Raw genomic sequence first — 14,276 nt, forward strand, 5'->3', positions numbered from 1 at the left:
ATCCATCAAACAATACAGGCATGGTTCTTGTGGCCAATGAACTGATTAAGGCCATAGAAACATAGTTTAGATCTTTCAAAAAGTGGTTGCAAAACAAAATAACACCATCTAACTTAAAAATAGGTTTATAGCCAAAACATTCTACGTATTATGGAATTTGGGTGCATTTTATCATGCTATGGGGTGGGGCATCTAACTGTGAGCAAGCCACTGACCCGTGAAGACAATCTCACAGCAGCCCCACCCTGATCACATTTCCCAAACTCATCCTCACTCTCAGCTACTAAAATGATACAGTGCCATGGTTACTAATTGTATTAGTAGCCATTAGTAAGTGCTCCAATATTTGTTGAATGAGTGAATGGATAGATGAATGAATAAATAAATAAGTAAAGGAAGCAATGAATAAATCCTCCAATAGAAATACATTCACAGATTTTAAAAAAAATCAGAAGGCGAGGGAAATCAGGAGTTGTAGTTTAACGAGTATTGAGTGCCAGTTTTGCAAGATGAAAAAGTTCTGGAGACCAGTTGCAGAACAGAGCGATTGTACTTAAAACTACCGAACTGTACACTTACACATAGTTAAGATGGTAAATTCTGTTATACGTTTTTTACTGCAATAAATTTTCAAAAAATCAAACCAAATTTAAAAGTCAGAAATAAAATTTATAGGAAAATTCAGAATATGTTTATGATAGCTATCTGAATCTCACTGAGGCCACTCTTAAATTTTCATCAATGTAGCCCTGGCGTCTTCAGCCCTCATTTTCATGTATTATTTCTTATTTATTTTGTGACTTCTTTTTTCAGAGCCAGTAATTGACAGTTCCATTATTTGATTTCTCATAATTGGAGAAATTGATGCTTCCAATTATAAAAACAAAATAAGACTGAAAACAATTCTTATTCTTTTCAACTGAGGGATGTTCCTATAGTAGAGAACAAAAAAGTGCTAAACTATACTTTAGTGTATAATTTTCAGGAATTTTCATCATTAGCACATCATGAAAGTAAAGCAATTCTTGGTCTGCATAGAGCAATGGCTGCTAGCACAGGCTCTGAATCCAGCTGACTTAACACTAGCCCCACCACTAACCAGCTTAATTTCTTTGTGCCACAGTATCCTCATCATTCAAAATGAAGTTAATAATTTCTAAAAGCTTTAAAAAAGTATTTACATCACTGATGAAATGAGAATAATAATTTTAAAAAGCTTAAGCGAAGGTTTTACTTTGAATTTTACTTAAGCAAGAATCTATTCCATTTTTACAAATTGAAACACTAAACTCTACTTTTAACAATAGGCTAAGAGTTTTAACAGGTAACTTCTCAATTATAGTAAGTAATAACCCTTCAGTACACAATTTTATAATCACCTGCAGTTCCACATTCAAAAACAACTGCTGTTAACACACTGGTATATGATACATACCAAATATAATGATATTTTACATTGTGCTTTGAATCTTGTTTTCTATTTAATGTATCATGAGCATTTTCTCAAATTAATATACATTTGAGATTTCCTATACAATTTAGAATAAAATCCAAAGTCCTCAGCTTGTCCTACAAGCCCCAGTGTGATCCCAAGCCTCCTGGTCTAAACTTAGCTCCTTTCCTTCTACTCCCAGCCTTCCTCACTGGGCCCCAGACAGTGCTCAGCATGCAGTTGCCTCAGGGCCTTTGCACTTCCCATGTCCTCTCTCTAAAAACCTCTTCCTCCAGATTCTCATAAGCCTTACTCCCTCACTTTATTCATGCCTCACCTTCTAAAAGGTGAACACCTTATGTAAAGTAGCAACCACTATCTATCCCTTTGCCTTGTTTCATTTTTCATCACAGCATGTACCAGTATTTCATATGTTATATAGCCATGAGTGGTTAAGGCCTCTTTTTCCCAGTAGAATGTTAGTGCCAGGAGGGCAAAGATTTTGTCTGTCTTGTTTACTGTTTTATCCCCAGGCACTAGGTTCTAAACAAATATTTGTTGAATGAATGAATTTGGCTCTAGTTTGTAATTTCATGACTGCACAGAACTCTGTGGCATGGGTGGTGTTTAATGCTGCTAATCCCCTGTTTTGAGACATCATAAACTGTACTGCCATGGATATGCTTAAACACATTCTCTTAAATATTTTTGGATTGTTTCTTCAGGGTTGAATTAGTGGGGCAGCTTCCTAACCATCCCCCCTTTCTCTTATTCCCCTTCCCACAGGGTGTATCACAGCCAGACTTCCATCATACTCCTTTCCTTAGCCTCAAGGTATAGCCCAAACTCTATAGAGTTTGGTTCAGTCCAAACTCTGAACGCTGGCATGCTCCTAGTTTGCCTTTCCATACTTAGTTCCCATCACTGCTCAGAAATACACTTTCCACTTTAACCAGGTCGCTCCTCTTATCAGTGTCTCTAATTATGCTTTAGTATGTAGTTCCCTCTTACAGAATATATTCCTGTTTCTTTACCCGCCTAAAGTCCACCCATCTTCCAGATCCCCCACCAGTCCGTTCTGACTCCATCATGCCTTCCTTGGATCCAGTTTGTATGATCTCTCACTTCTTTGAGTTGTTCTGTTCTTCCCCATACCTATCACTCAAGAAAGCCCCTGACAATCAGCCACGTTCCAGCACCGACCATGCTGTAGATTACAATGTGCAATTTCCTGAAGCACAAAAACCTTTTCCCCTCCCTTCTCAAAGCCCTATGCAGTTCTAGCCACAAGATAATAAATATTTTCTAATTTAACTCTTATGCCAAAGTCAAAACTCTTGTGGAAAATGAGACAGTGTTCTGAGGGAAGAAAACAGAATTATTTCTGAGCAAATATTTTCAGCTTCCCACATATTTTATTTGCATACTATCTACCCACTATCCTTCTATAAATAAATTTAATTCTTAACTTTCTGTTTGCAATCCTTATTAAACCACCAAATAAAATATGTTTCTGATAAATTTTTGGTGTCCTTTCAGACTTTGGCTTGTCTTAAGATAACATTATTAAGAATGACATTATTTTTAAAGGAACATTTCCTTCAGAAATTATTTAAAAAATCACAACGGGGTGGTACCCGAGTTATATAGGTTATATATATGGGACTTGGGATGCTAGGAAAATCACAAAGTGTGCCTTTCCTTTTTCCCATTTTCATACATGAGAAATCAAGTTAAAATGAACGAGCAGGTCTGTAAGAAAGGAAAAGCATTTCAAAACAGTGCAGCACATATGTGGACGAAGGATGTGCGTGGAGGCCTGGAGGAAGGTGCTTTCTCTCCGTAGTGACGCTGCTGGGAGCTCTAGGCTGAGCACTCAGCAGAGGTGTGACTGTAGCAATATGGACGGTGAGTCCAAAGTCTCACCCTTTTGCTTTTTAATCCCAGTAACTCACACTCTTCTACCCAGCCTCGGGTCTTTTTCTCCACCCCCATGTGCTTTCTGCTTGCCTGGACTTGGGATGCTTCAAAGCCCCCGCAGCAGACTGACAAACGGCCACTCACCATCCTCCTCGAAGAGCAGCCCCATGTGTGCGTGCGCCTCGGCTTCCTTCTTCCCACCGTCAATTTTGATGAGTTGAGCAATCTTAAAACATTGTTCATAGAAGTGGTTCCTTACCCACTTGTCTTCAGAATTATTGAAGTAACAGGCCAGAGCATACAAGTTATTATAGACCTCTTCAAAGTATTCTTCAAAGAGAGAAAAACATCATAAAATGCATTAGAAAGATGTCTCAAGACACATCCCTTCAAATGGCAAACCAATATAGTGACATTTATCTTCTATTTTTCCTTAAAAGCATGATTAACCATTTAAGAAATGGAAATGCAAAAATTAATGTTTTAACTATTTAAATAGTTACATTAATTAAAGGATGTGCACACAAGAAAAACAACAAAATTCTTTCGGAGAGCTTAGACCCTGTTAGAAATTGACATACTCTTTGGTTGAAACAGGAGTCTTTATATAACACAAAAAACCAGAATGATATCTACCAGCAATGTGCTCAGTTCTTTTGGAAGAAATGAGTTTGTGGTATCAGCAAGTACTTTTCCCATTGAAGATATGAAAAGTATTTAGAGATTCCAGAGAAAGCAATGTTTGTTAACCATGGCAAAAAGATGAATGAAGAAAGCAGATGGAATCTGAAAATAGCAAGGTATTTTCACCCAGAAGAAAAGGCAAGCATGCAGCTTATAGGTAGAAGAAATGATGATCACAATGACCACATAACCTCCTTACACTTTCTAGTGCTGTTTCTGACAATACAAGTGACCAACGATGTTAAGAAAAAGTGGATTTCTATGCTTATCTTTTCTATGAGTATTTTTTTCTGCTGAAAATGCATTAATATTAGTCATCTCTCTCACTCAGTTACTAGTTTATTAGTTGTCAGTTTATTAACCCCCTCTTTTTTTTCCCAAAGTGGCATTTGACCTATTTGTACACAAAAAAAGTATATTAATAAACTGTGAATCAGTCTTATAAACTCCACTGCAATCAGTCATAAACTTAAACAAAAATGTTTGTGTTAAATTGTGCCTCACTCTCGTAAATTTTATTCTATTGGTGGATATGAACAAATTCATTATCTTTCTTTATGTTTCTTTGCATTTGTGCTTAAAGCACAGTAGTAAATATGTGGTAGCCTCTGGATTACCCTTCCAAGGATTTTTAACAACAATCATTATCTATTGGAATTAACTGATATTAATTGTTCACTACTATCAGAAGAGTCAACCTATATACTCCTGAAAGAATTACAATTATGAAAAGCATTTGTATATTGCCCACTGATACTCCTATAAGATTAAAATCAAAAGGCTCAGAAAAAATGACATTAGGCTGATTACAACAAAAATTAACTTTCAAAAACTGTACATAAGTCACTCCAATGTTTCCAAAGAAATTTCTAAAACCTATGTCATGTTTTTACACACACTGCTTCATAATTCCATAGGAAATGAAGATTTATCTCAAAATAAGTTTTAGACCTAAAAATTAAAGTTAAAAAACAGTTCTCCCTATCTCCCATTTTTGAAAGCACTGGGGATTCTGGAGACCATTCTGCTTTTTAAGGTTATTCACAATAGGCAATAGCTTAGGTGAAAAGTAGAGGGTACCCTGAGCTATTTACTTAAAATGAATACTCTCATTTCAGAACTGACTTCTCCTATGCTTTATCTTTCCATTCTGAACCTTCTGCCTAATATGAATAGAGCACTAAAATATGTTTTGTAGCATTTTATATTCTTTCTCATATTTAATGATTAGAGGGTTGCTGTTTTTTAAAACCTGTAAATAAAACATTTCATATCTTCTGTTTTAAAAAGTTACATGAAGAGCTTATTAAAAATATATGCAATCCTGAAATAATTTTTCCTTTTTTCAGTAATTAAACCTTAATAGAAAAACATTTCCAACATTTCATAAACGAAGTTTTTGGTTTTGTTTAGAATGAGTTATATAAGCTATTTAGATTACATATTTAAAGGCTACTTGTCAGCTAAGCTATTTTTCTATGGAAAAATTGAGTGTTTTTCAGAGTATTAAGTATAAAGGACTATATCCAAGTTTTGAATCTTTGGATAATCCAAATATATGGTCTGTACCCTTTACGTTCTAAACAGCCTTTTCTCCTGGCTTGCGGAACACTTCCTTGAATTGTCAGCAGGTATATTTATAAGATGAAAATCAATTTTATTGTTGATTTATTATTTAGACCAATATTCATTATGCTACCTAAAAAGATCTCATGATGAAATAAATTTGGAAAATGCTCCTGCTAATTTCCCTCTTTCAGTGAACCACACAATATACATGAGCATGTTAAAGGCTCTGATAAGTCCTGCAATAAACCAACCTGCTTAATGTATATGTTAATTCACCTGGTTGTTTCTCAAACTTACTTCACCAGACAATTACTTTTGTTTTGCTTTACATAAACTGTATAAACATCCTGTGGGACTCTGCTTGGGTAGAACATACTTTGGGTATCTTAAATAAATGTTATTAGAAAAGAAAATTGCTGCTTAACCCTTAACAATAATTTAAAGTCAAGTGTAAATCATGTTTGAATTATCTATTGATTTGGCTACCCATTACCATTATTGCCATCTCTTCCCCAGCCCCATGGGGCATAAGGCCCTAATCATAATGTTACAGATGGTACAGAGATGATTCACAACAATGGGAAATATAAGAAATGCTATCAGGGACAAAGAAACATTTTAACAAATAGAAAATAATCCAAAAAGAAATGACTGGCTTACTTTAAACACTTCTTTGCTATAAAAGAGAAAGTGCTATTTTGAAAAGTAATTTAAATAACTCTAGGTTCCTGCTCTGCCAAGTCTCAAGGGACAGAACTGACCTGAGATGACTATTGTTAGTGCCACAGCTTTGATTACATGGACTTCACTGTGACCCTAGAGTGATGGTCTTTCCAGTGAAAAGCAATGAGAATACTCAGAGATATGCTGCTTCAGGATAATTGTCTCAGATTCCACAACCATATGGGGTGAAATCTTCGAGGCACTATTATTAAGAGATTCTGTATTCTAGATTGCGTGTGTGTGTGTGTGTGTGTGTGTGGGTTTTAAGATTTAAAATTAATTCAAGTTAATAAGAGTTTCTGTGCATATCCCTTATACCATTTTCTGGGACATTCTTAACTCAATCACAATTTTTCTCCTATGAAGTTCATGTGTTAAATGTGAAAAAATTACACACATTTTTAAAAAAGAGCATACAAATATTTACATGTCCTTCAACTGAAGTATTTCCAATAATTTTTTGCAATAATTTTAACTTTCTGTATTTTAACCAGGCAAAAGCCACTGCATTTTGAAGTCGATTACCCTACAGAAGAGTTGTTCTGAGCAAGAGGTGATTTTGTTCCATTTAACAAATGTAACCTTAGTTACCATGAATATATGATAAACCACTCAGTACAGAAAATATTTCATTACTTGTACCATGTGTATAAGACATTGGCTATTGTAAAGTTTGGACTTTTTAAATTTTTGGAATTGGAGAATCATTTTAATTTATATGTATATTTACTTTTCTTTAATAAAAGATTACAAATTAAAGTTTTCTACCTTCAAACAGATTATTTAGCATTTAGTTTCTTTACAATTACAAAATGCTTTATGACAAGTTTCTCATATTTATGACACTTTATGACTAGTGATGTGTTTGGCTCATATTTATGCTACTAAAATGAATGCTTCTATTTAAAACATTTAGTGAATGTGATTAATTCACCTTAGAAAATGACTATGAGCAAATTTTATCTGGATCAATTCTATTTTCAGTAAAAATATCATTTCAGAATTTGGGGCTGACACTAGAATGTAGGTTTTCTTACAATAGCATTTTAAAATGTTAAACAGTTAATTTCTTGAGAAATTATATGTAAATCACATTTTAAAATTCACCAAAGGACTCTATTTTTAAAGTCAATTCTGCAGTTAAATACTTTTCATTATACAAATAATCAAATATTCACCTCTTGTCTACACACACACACGCACTCTAGTTCACATGTGGTGTTGTTAGGACTTTTGTATATCTCATATTTGTAAGTCAGGTCATAACCAGATAGGAAATATGTATATTGACTCCACTATGGAGGCTAAAAGACTTCTGCTACCCCTCTGATGCTGTTTCTATGTCCCTATCAATTTTCCACATTGTAGCACTGGGTAACAAAACGTTGTCTAATACTCTATTTTCCCATAGAAAGGCCTGAAAGGAAGTACAGACATCGTCATGTTGGGACTTGAGCTTCTCTTTTTGAGTCCTATGGTGTTTTCACACAAAAAGTTGAACAAAAGGATTTGTTTGGATTTGTTTGGTGAAAACACCAAATTTATATGCCAACTTTTGGGATTTCCTTTCTTTGATTATATAAAATGACCAATTATGAATATGTAAATAAGAAGTACTTATGACAACAATATTGGTATAATTATAGTAGAGACTAAAATATTTTCTTCAATACTTGAAGCATATAGACTTTCTGGAAAATTTTAGGATACCAAAAAAAAAAAAAAAAGGAATTTATTAGAGATGATGTGATGGAAAATATAAAATTAACAATTTTATTCATAATTGTAAATTGCAGGCTTTTTATGTCTCCTCACTATTCACTAATAAAAATTCTCTGATAGAAATCTATAGAACTTATGGATAAAATCTTTAAATTACATTATACAAATACAAGAAAATAAGTATAATTGTCAAGTTATAGTACTCTGAAAGTGTCTCCTCAGTGAAAGTCAATATTCAGATTATATATAAAAAAAAAACTATGGAACGATGTATAATTAATGATACCAAAGATTTTAATACATTGGAAAGCCCTGGAGATGTTATTAGGTGCTATTCATTGTCTTCCCTGGCTTAGAGTGACATCACCAGGATGGCCGTGTGTCTGGGCAGCCTTGTGATTCAGCGTCCTCTACCGTTTATTCCATTAAGATGCTTAGCTGACTAGGTTGAATTGTGCTAAGGTGTCTCAATGTTTTAAATTCATACTTGAAACAATTTGGAACCTTCCCTCAGGCACTCACTGTTCTGTCTTCTGCAGTGCTGCTTCCCCAAATCCTTCCACTCACCTTTCCTTTCAGCTGCTTCGGCCCTGGTCAGGTAGTAGTAGAAGTGATCCAGCTTGTCAGGCTGATCTTCCAGGGGTCTCTGCAGCCAGAAGAGGGACCTTACTTTTGCAGCCTCCCTCAGGGCATCCCACTTCTCCATCAGAGCAAAGAGCTCAGTAAAAGACTTATGATAACCATCTCGCAGCATGTCCACACAGATGTTCTTCTTGTATGAGTTCCGGTAACTGGGAATAAGAATCAGAACACTGAACACGTTATTTTAATCCTTTAAATCTGTGCAGTGTTTTGATCCTATAATAACTAAAGGTTGAATCATGCTGCTTTTTTGTCCCTCAGTGGAAGTGCTGAAAACAATCTTGACCTCAAACACTTATAACTGAACAACTTCAGTTTAATGAAAGATGCCAGGAGCTATCTAAATACAGTAATTTTAGTGAAATTACATTATAAATATATCAGTTCCAGAGCTGAGCTCCCTTTGATAAGGACAAATAAGCTAGCTGACTGATGTTTTAGTCTATTTGGGCTGATATAACAAAATACCCCTGACTGAGTAGCTTATAAACAACTGAAATTTATTGCTCAGAGTTCTGCAGGCTGGAAATCCAAGATCAAGGCTCCAGGAAGGTCACCTTCTGGTGAGGGCCCTCTTCCTGGTTCACAGCCAGCATTTTCTAGTCATATCCTCACATAGTATAAGGAGCTAGGGAATAATCTGGAACCTCTTTTATAAGAGCACTAATCCCATTCATGAGCGCCCCACCCTCCTGACCTAATCACCTTCTAAAAGCCCCAGTGACCTACAGCTTTGGGGATTAGGATTTCAGTATATGAATTTTAGGGAACACAACATTCAGGCCATAGCAACTGACAGTATCCAAAAATACTTAATACATTAGCCACCCACCAAAACAAAACAAAAAAACAGAAAGGCAAGCAAAATTCAAATGTGTTGTCGAATATCAAAACAAAACTCTATTAAGTGGTTTCACTGTATGTTATGGAGGTTCATTCATTCATTAATTCATTTATGCAGAAAATGTTTATTGAAATCTCTTGCTAAATATATTTTAAAAATTATTTTCAGTTAGGACGAACTTAATGATTTGTTATATTACTATTTCACTTCTAACAATAATAAATCATACGCAAGGAGATGAAATGACAATTGAGTAGTCCATTTATTTATTCAACAAATAGCTATTGAGCTTCCTGCTAAGTGCCAGGCATTGTTCTAGACCAAATAGATTCAATGCCCTTGTGAAGTGTATATTCTAGTGGGAGAACACAACCAACAAATAAGCAAACAAATCATAAATAATTTCAGATGATGAAAATTGCTATATAGGAAATAAAATGGTTATGGAATAACAGCTGTGTGGTGGCTATTATTATACTTAGCAAGAGGCCTAATAATATAGCTTTATACTAATTATTTTACATTTTTTTAAATAGGAGACAATTAAATATTTAGAACTGACTTGATGTGCTACTACTATCAATAAGCATTTCAGTGTGGAGTGGAGACAGTCTGGAATTAGAACACCTGAGGTTGAGGTCAGCTCTTTCTAACCTCTCTGGACTTCATTTCTTCTCATCTGTGACATGTGTATATTAATCTGTATTAATCTATGCCCTACCTACATCACAGGATTCTTCTAAGAACCAAGCAAAATTAAGTATGTGAAGATGCTCTGAGAAACATGAAGTCCTGCGATAGACTCACCCTACAGAGTTTAAAAAACAAATGAAACAAAAATGCCCAGCTCCCATCGCCAATAATTTTTTACTCAGGGGATCAGCTTAGGTCTAGAACAAAATACATACAGTGAGGAAGGGAGTGGGGAGAGGGAAGTGAAAAAAAAAAAAAAAGGGGGGGGGAAAGACCCAGATCATGGACACCTCAAAGCCATGGTAAGAAGTTTGGACTCCAAGCTAAGAGTGGGATAGAGCCGTAGAAGGGTTTGGGTCAGGGAAATGAGTCAAAGAGATTGTCTTTTAGAAAAATCATCTGGAAGGAATGTCCCAGCTGAACTGCAACCCTCCTGCACCCGGTGGCCAGTACAAGCCACCTATTGTTATAGAACTAGTCCACAAAGAGAGTACGGAAACCACAGTCCCAGGCCAAAAAGTCACAAACCACCATCTTGTCAAAATGATGACCAAAAATATTTGAAACGGAAAGGACAGAAGCTATCACAGATTTTTGTTTCTGCCCTCTAGCCGAGAGTGTGGAGAAGGAAACAGTGAGATGCTGAGAAGGGCCAGGTCCTCTCTCCCCTACCCCCACCCCCCTGCCCCTACACAAGGGCATGGAAAGGCAGCAAAAGTCAATGCAGAGACTTTCTCAGCAGAAGAGGACCAGAACCAGCCCACACAATGTCCCATAGCCCCTGAATGGTACGGGCTGAACACCGTAATTGTCTAGCGGGCTCCGAGTGTGTGACATAAAAGTTAATGGGAAGACTGGGTAAAAATATGAATGAGCACAATAATGAAATTCTTTTACACTTAAAAAAAATAAAAATAAAAAAATAAATTCAAAATATTTGGAAAATACCCAGGATAAAAAAAAAAAAGTTAATGGGAAGAGAGGGCTGGTATGTTTAACACAATGTTGCTGGCCACAGCAAGGGGATGTGTGCTAAAAGGCTGTCGGATGCGCTGGGGACTGGGGACTGAAGGGGGACACAGCTGTAACTCTGCGGATAAGCAGCACTGTGGAGCTACTGAAAGAGTCAGGTCAGCATATTTCCAGAGCTGACAGAAAAGGATGAATCGAGTATATCAGTGACGGACCCCTGGACAGCATCCCATAGGTTAGGAACGCATTCAACTCCAAGTAAGAGAAAACTCGGCTCACAGTGCCTTCAGAACTAGACGTTTCTATTTCTCACAGCACAAGACACCTAAAGGTAGGCAGCTGCTGGTCTTGGTTCCATGGCCTGGCAAGTTCAAAGCCCATGCCTCTGGGATTATTTTATCCTTCCCCTCACTGGTCACTGGAGGACTGCCCCAGCTCCAGACATCATGTCCACCTTCAAGGCAAGAAGAAAGGGGAGAGTTCGGTGGCATCAGCTGTGTCTTTCTCTATTATTGGGGAAAACAAAAGCATTCCTGCAACTTCTGTTGGAGTTCCACTTTGGTTCCATGGGTGAGAACTGTGTCACGTGGCCATCCCTGGCTGCAGGAGGCTAGAAAAACAAATATCCTGCCTGTTTTGGGGCACATTGTTGCCCCCAAATGAAACTGGAGTTATGTTAGCAAAGAGGGAGAAATGGATACCAGGGAGGCAAGTTCAATGTCTATCACAAGGTCCTAGATCAAGACCTGGGAGTAAATGCTGACAAACTTCCACTCTGAAGTTTGCCAGAGAAAGTTGGGCAGGATGCCCAGTTAAATTTGAATATCACAGAAACCACGAATGATTTTTTCTTAGTATTAGTATGCCCCAAATATTGCATGGGAATACTTACACCAAAAATATTTGTCTTTTTTGAAACTCAAATTGAAGTGTATGTTGTATTTTTATTTGCTAAACCTAGTAACCCTATTTCCCTCTACCCTGCACTCATGCTGTGTTGCTTTTACGTGGGAAAACAGGGTGAGGGGAAGGAGTGTTAGAATCTGAATAACCTGAGAAATCACTGAATTGGACTGACTTTACCTAAGAGGGATGAGATTGGAATTTTATACTAGGGAGGATCAAGGCTTAGGGACAGGAATTAAAATTAAGTCATAAAAAAATAAAGACTTTCAATTTAGCATGCTTGAGCTTGTTGACTCTGAAATTCACACCAGATCCAAGAGAATAGAACCGGGAGCGGGGAGAAGAAACGGGAGATTCTGGTGTTCATGCAAAGGAGAGGCCACGGGGGTTGAACTGAAGTAAGGCAGGGGGATAAATAGAAGTAGGTGGATTCAATACATATTTAGGAGACAAAAATACCGATTACTTGGTGACTGACTGGATGTTGGGGTTGATGGAAAGAGAAGAGCTAGGGTGACAGCCAGGAGTCACGTGTGGGTATTTGGTAATTTGCTAAAGAGGGGAACACAAAAGAATGAACAGGTTTGGGGAAAGATAATAAGTCTGGGTTCAGATAACTTGAGTTTGAGGAGACTGAAGGGGACATCCAGATGGTACCCAAAAGGGCAGTATGAGGGATGGTAAGGAGGTTTGAGGGGACAAGGGGGGACAATAATTAATATCCAACCTTGCCTCAAACAAGCACTGCCACACAGAGGACAAGCTTATGGTTACCAAAGGGGGAAGGTGGGGAAAGGGACAAATTAGGAGTTTGGGATTAACAGATACACACTGCTGTGTATAAAATTGATAAGCAACAGGGACCTACTGTATAGCTTGGGGAACTGTATTCAGTATCTTGTGATAACCTATAATGGAAAAGAATCTGGAAAAGAATATCTATATGTATACATATATATCTATATATACATGTATATATAACTGAATCGCTTTGCTGTATACCTGAAACTAACACAACATTGTAAATCAACTCTACTTCAATTAACAAACAACAACAAGCACTGCCACCTTTGTATGTCTATGCCTTGGCCGCCAGCATGTTTTCCTGTGAGTGAAGAAAACATACTGGGGCAAAAAAAATTATAAATAAATAAAAATTAGAACGTTGATTTAAACAATGAGAATAAGTACATGTCAGGAGGCCATCTCAGTTCTAATCCCAGCTGGGACAGAAATGCAGAACATCATTCGCTGGGCCTTATTTCCCTCACCTGGAAGACGAGGGTGCTTTGGCTGGATTTGGTCCACCCAGCATCTAGTTTCATGTCCACAGACGGCAGTACTCCAGAGTATTTTTGGAAATAGCACATCACGTATCATCTTGGTGGGGCTTGATTTCAAAGACTCCCTAACCAAGGGGTGGATCAGTGACCCAAATTAAGCCACTGGCCTCTCTCTCAGGATTTTGAATCTTGAGGCAAGAAACACAAAGATGTAGAAGGTTGCTGGAGCTCAGTCAACCTGGCAGTGACATCCTGACAAGAGTTGCAAGTAGTTCTTGCTACCTAGACCCATCCAAGGGTCCCATGTCTTTTCCTTTTCTTTTGGGCCGGGTTCTCCCCTAAATTCAGCTAGTTACCTTTCTAATAAAATCATTTCCATTTTATTTGGTCAGAATCAGTTTCTGCTGCCTGTGACCAAAGAATACGAACTGATTCAGAAGGGATTGTCTTGGTACCCAAGACATCTTTCAGCCTCAAAACATCCATGATATATAATTAATATCAATTTTTAAAATTTCTAGTAAATTTTTTAAAAAGACCATTCTTTGCAAAAGAGATTTCAAATAGAGATGTATTTAAAATGCCTATATAACTATGCTGATATCATCTCTATTTTATACACAGTTTTGTGTGCACACACATATGTACGTATGGTATTATTTAAGCCGCATTACTAATATTTGAGAGCCAGAAAGAGCAATTAGTGTTTTACTAAATGGGTTCCTATTTCAACCTTCATAGTTAATTATCATTTCTTTTAGCCAGAATAATTTTCATTTTTTAAATTTGCTATCTGAAAATATTTATAAAATTATATGTCAATTTCTACCATTATATGTGAATTTCTCAGGCTTTATATTTCATAACAGAGAATCATAGCCCAAAG

At 36.7% G+C, this 14,276-nt stretch overlaps 1 protein-coding gene across 1 annotated transcript in view; it reads right to left on the bottom strand.

The window, feature by feature from the left end:
• The window catches only part of TTC29 (tetratricopeptide repeat domain 29), a 264,270-nt gene that overhangs the window by 213,847 nt on the left and 36,147 nt on the right, over positions 1-14,276 (bottom strand). Inside the window, exons 5-6 of the mRNA XM_007189384.2 lie at positions 8,618-8,841; positions 3,497-3,682 (exon numbers count right to left, since the gene is read on the bottom strand). Of these exons, the coding sequence (XP_007189446.1) occupies positions 3,497-3,682; positions 8,618-8,841 (410 nt within the window). The remainder of the gene's footprint in view (positions 1-3,496; positions 3,683-8,617; positions 8,842-14,276) is intronic.

Source organism: Balaenoptera acutorostrata, chromosome 5 (genome assembly GCF_949987535.1).
Source record: "Balaenoptera acutorostrata chromosome 5, mBalAcu1.1, whole genome shotgun sequence".
Taxonomy (NCBI): Eukaryota; Metazoa; Chordata; class Mammalia; order Artiodactyla; family Balaenopteridae; genus Balaenoptera; species Balaenoptera acutorostrata.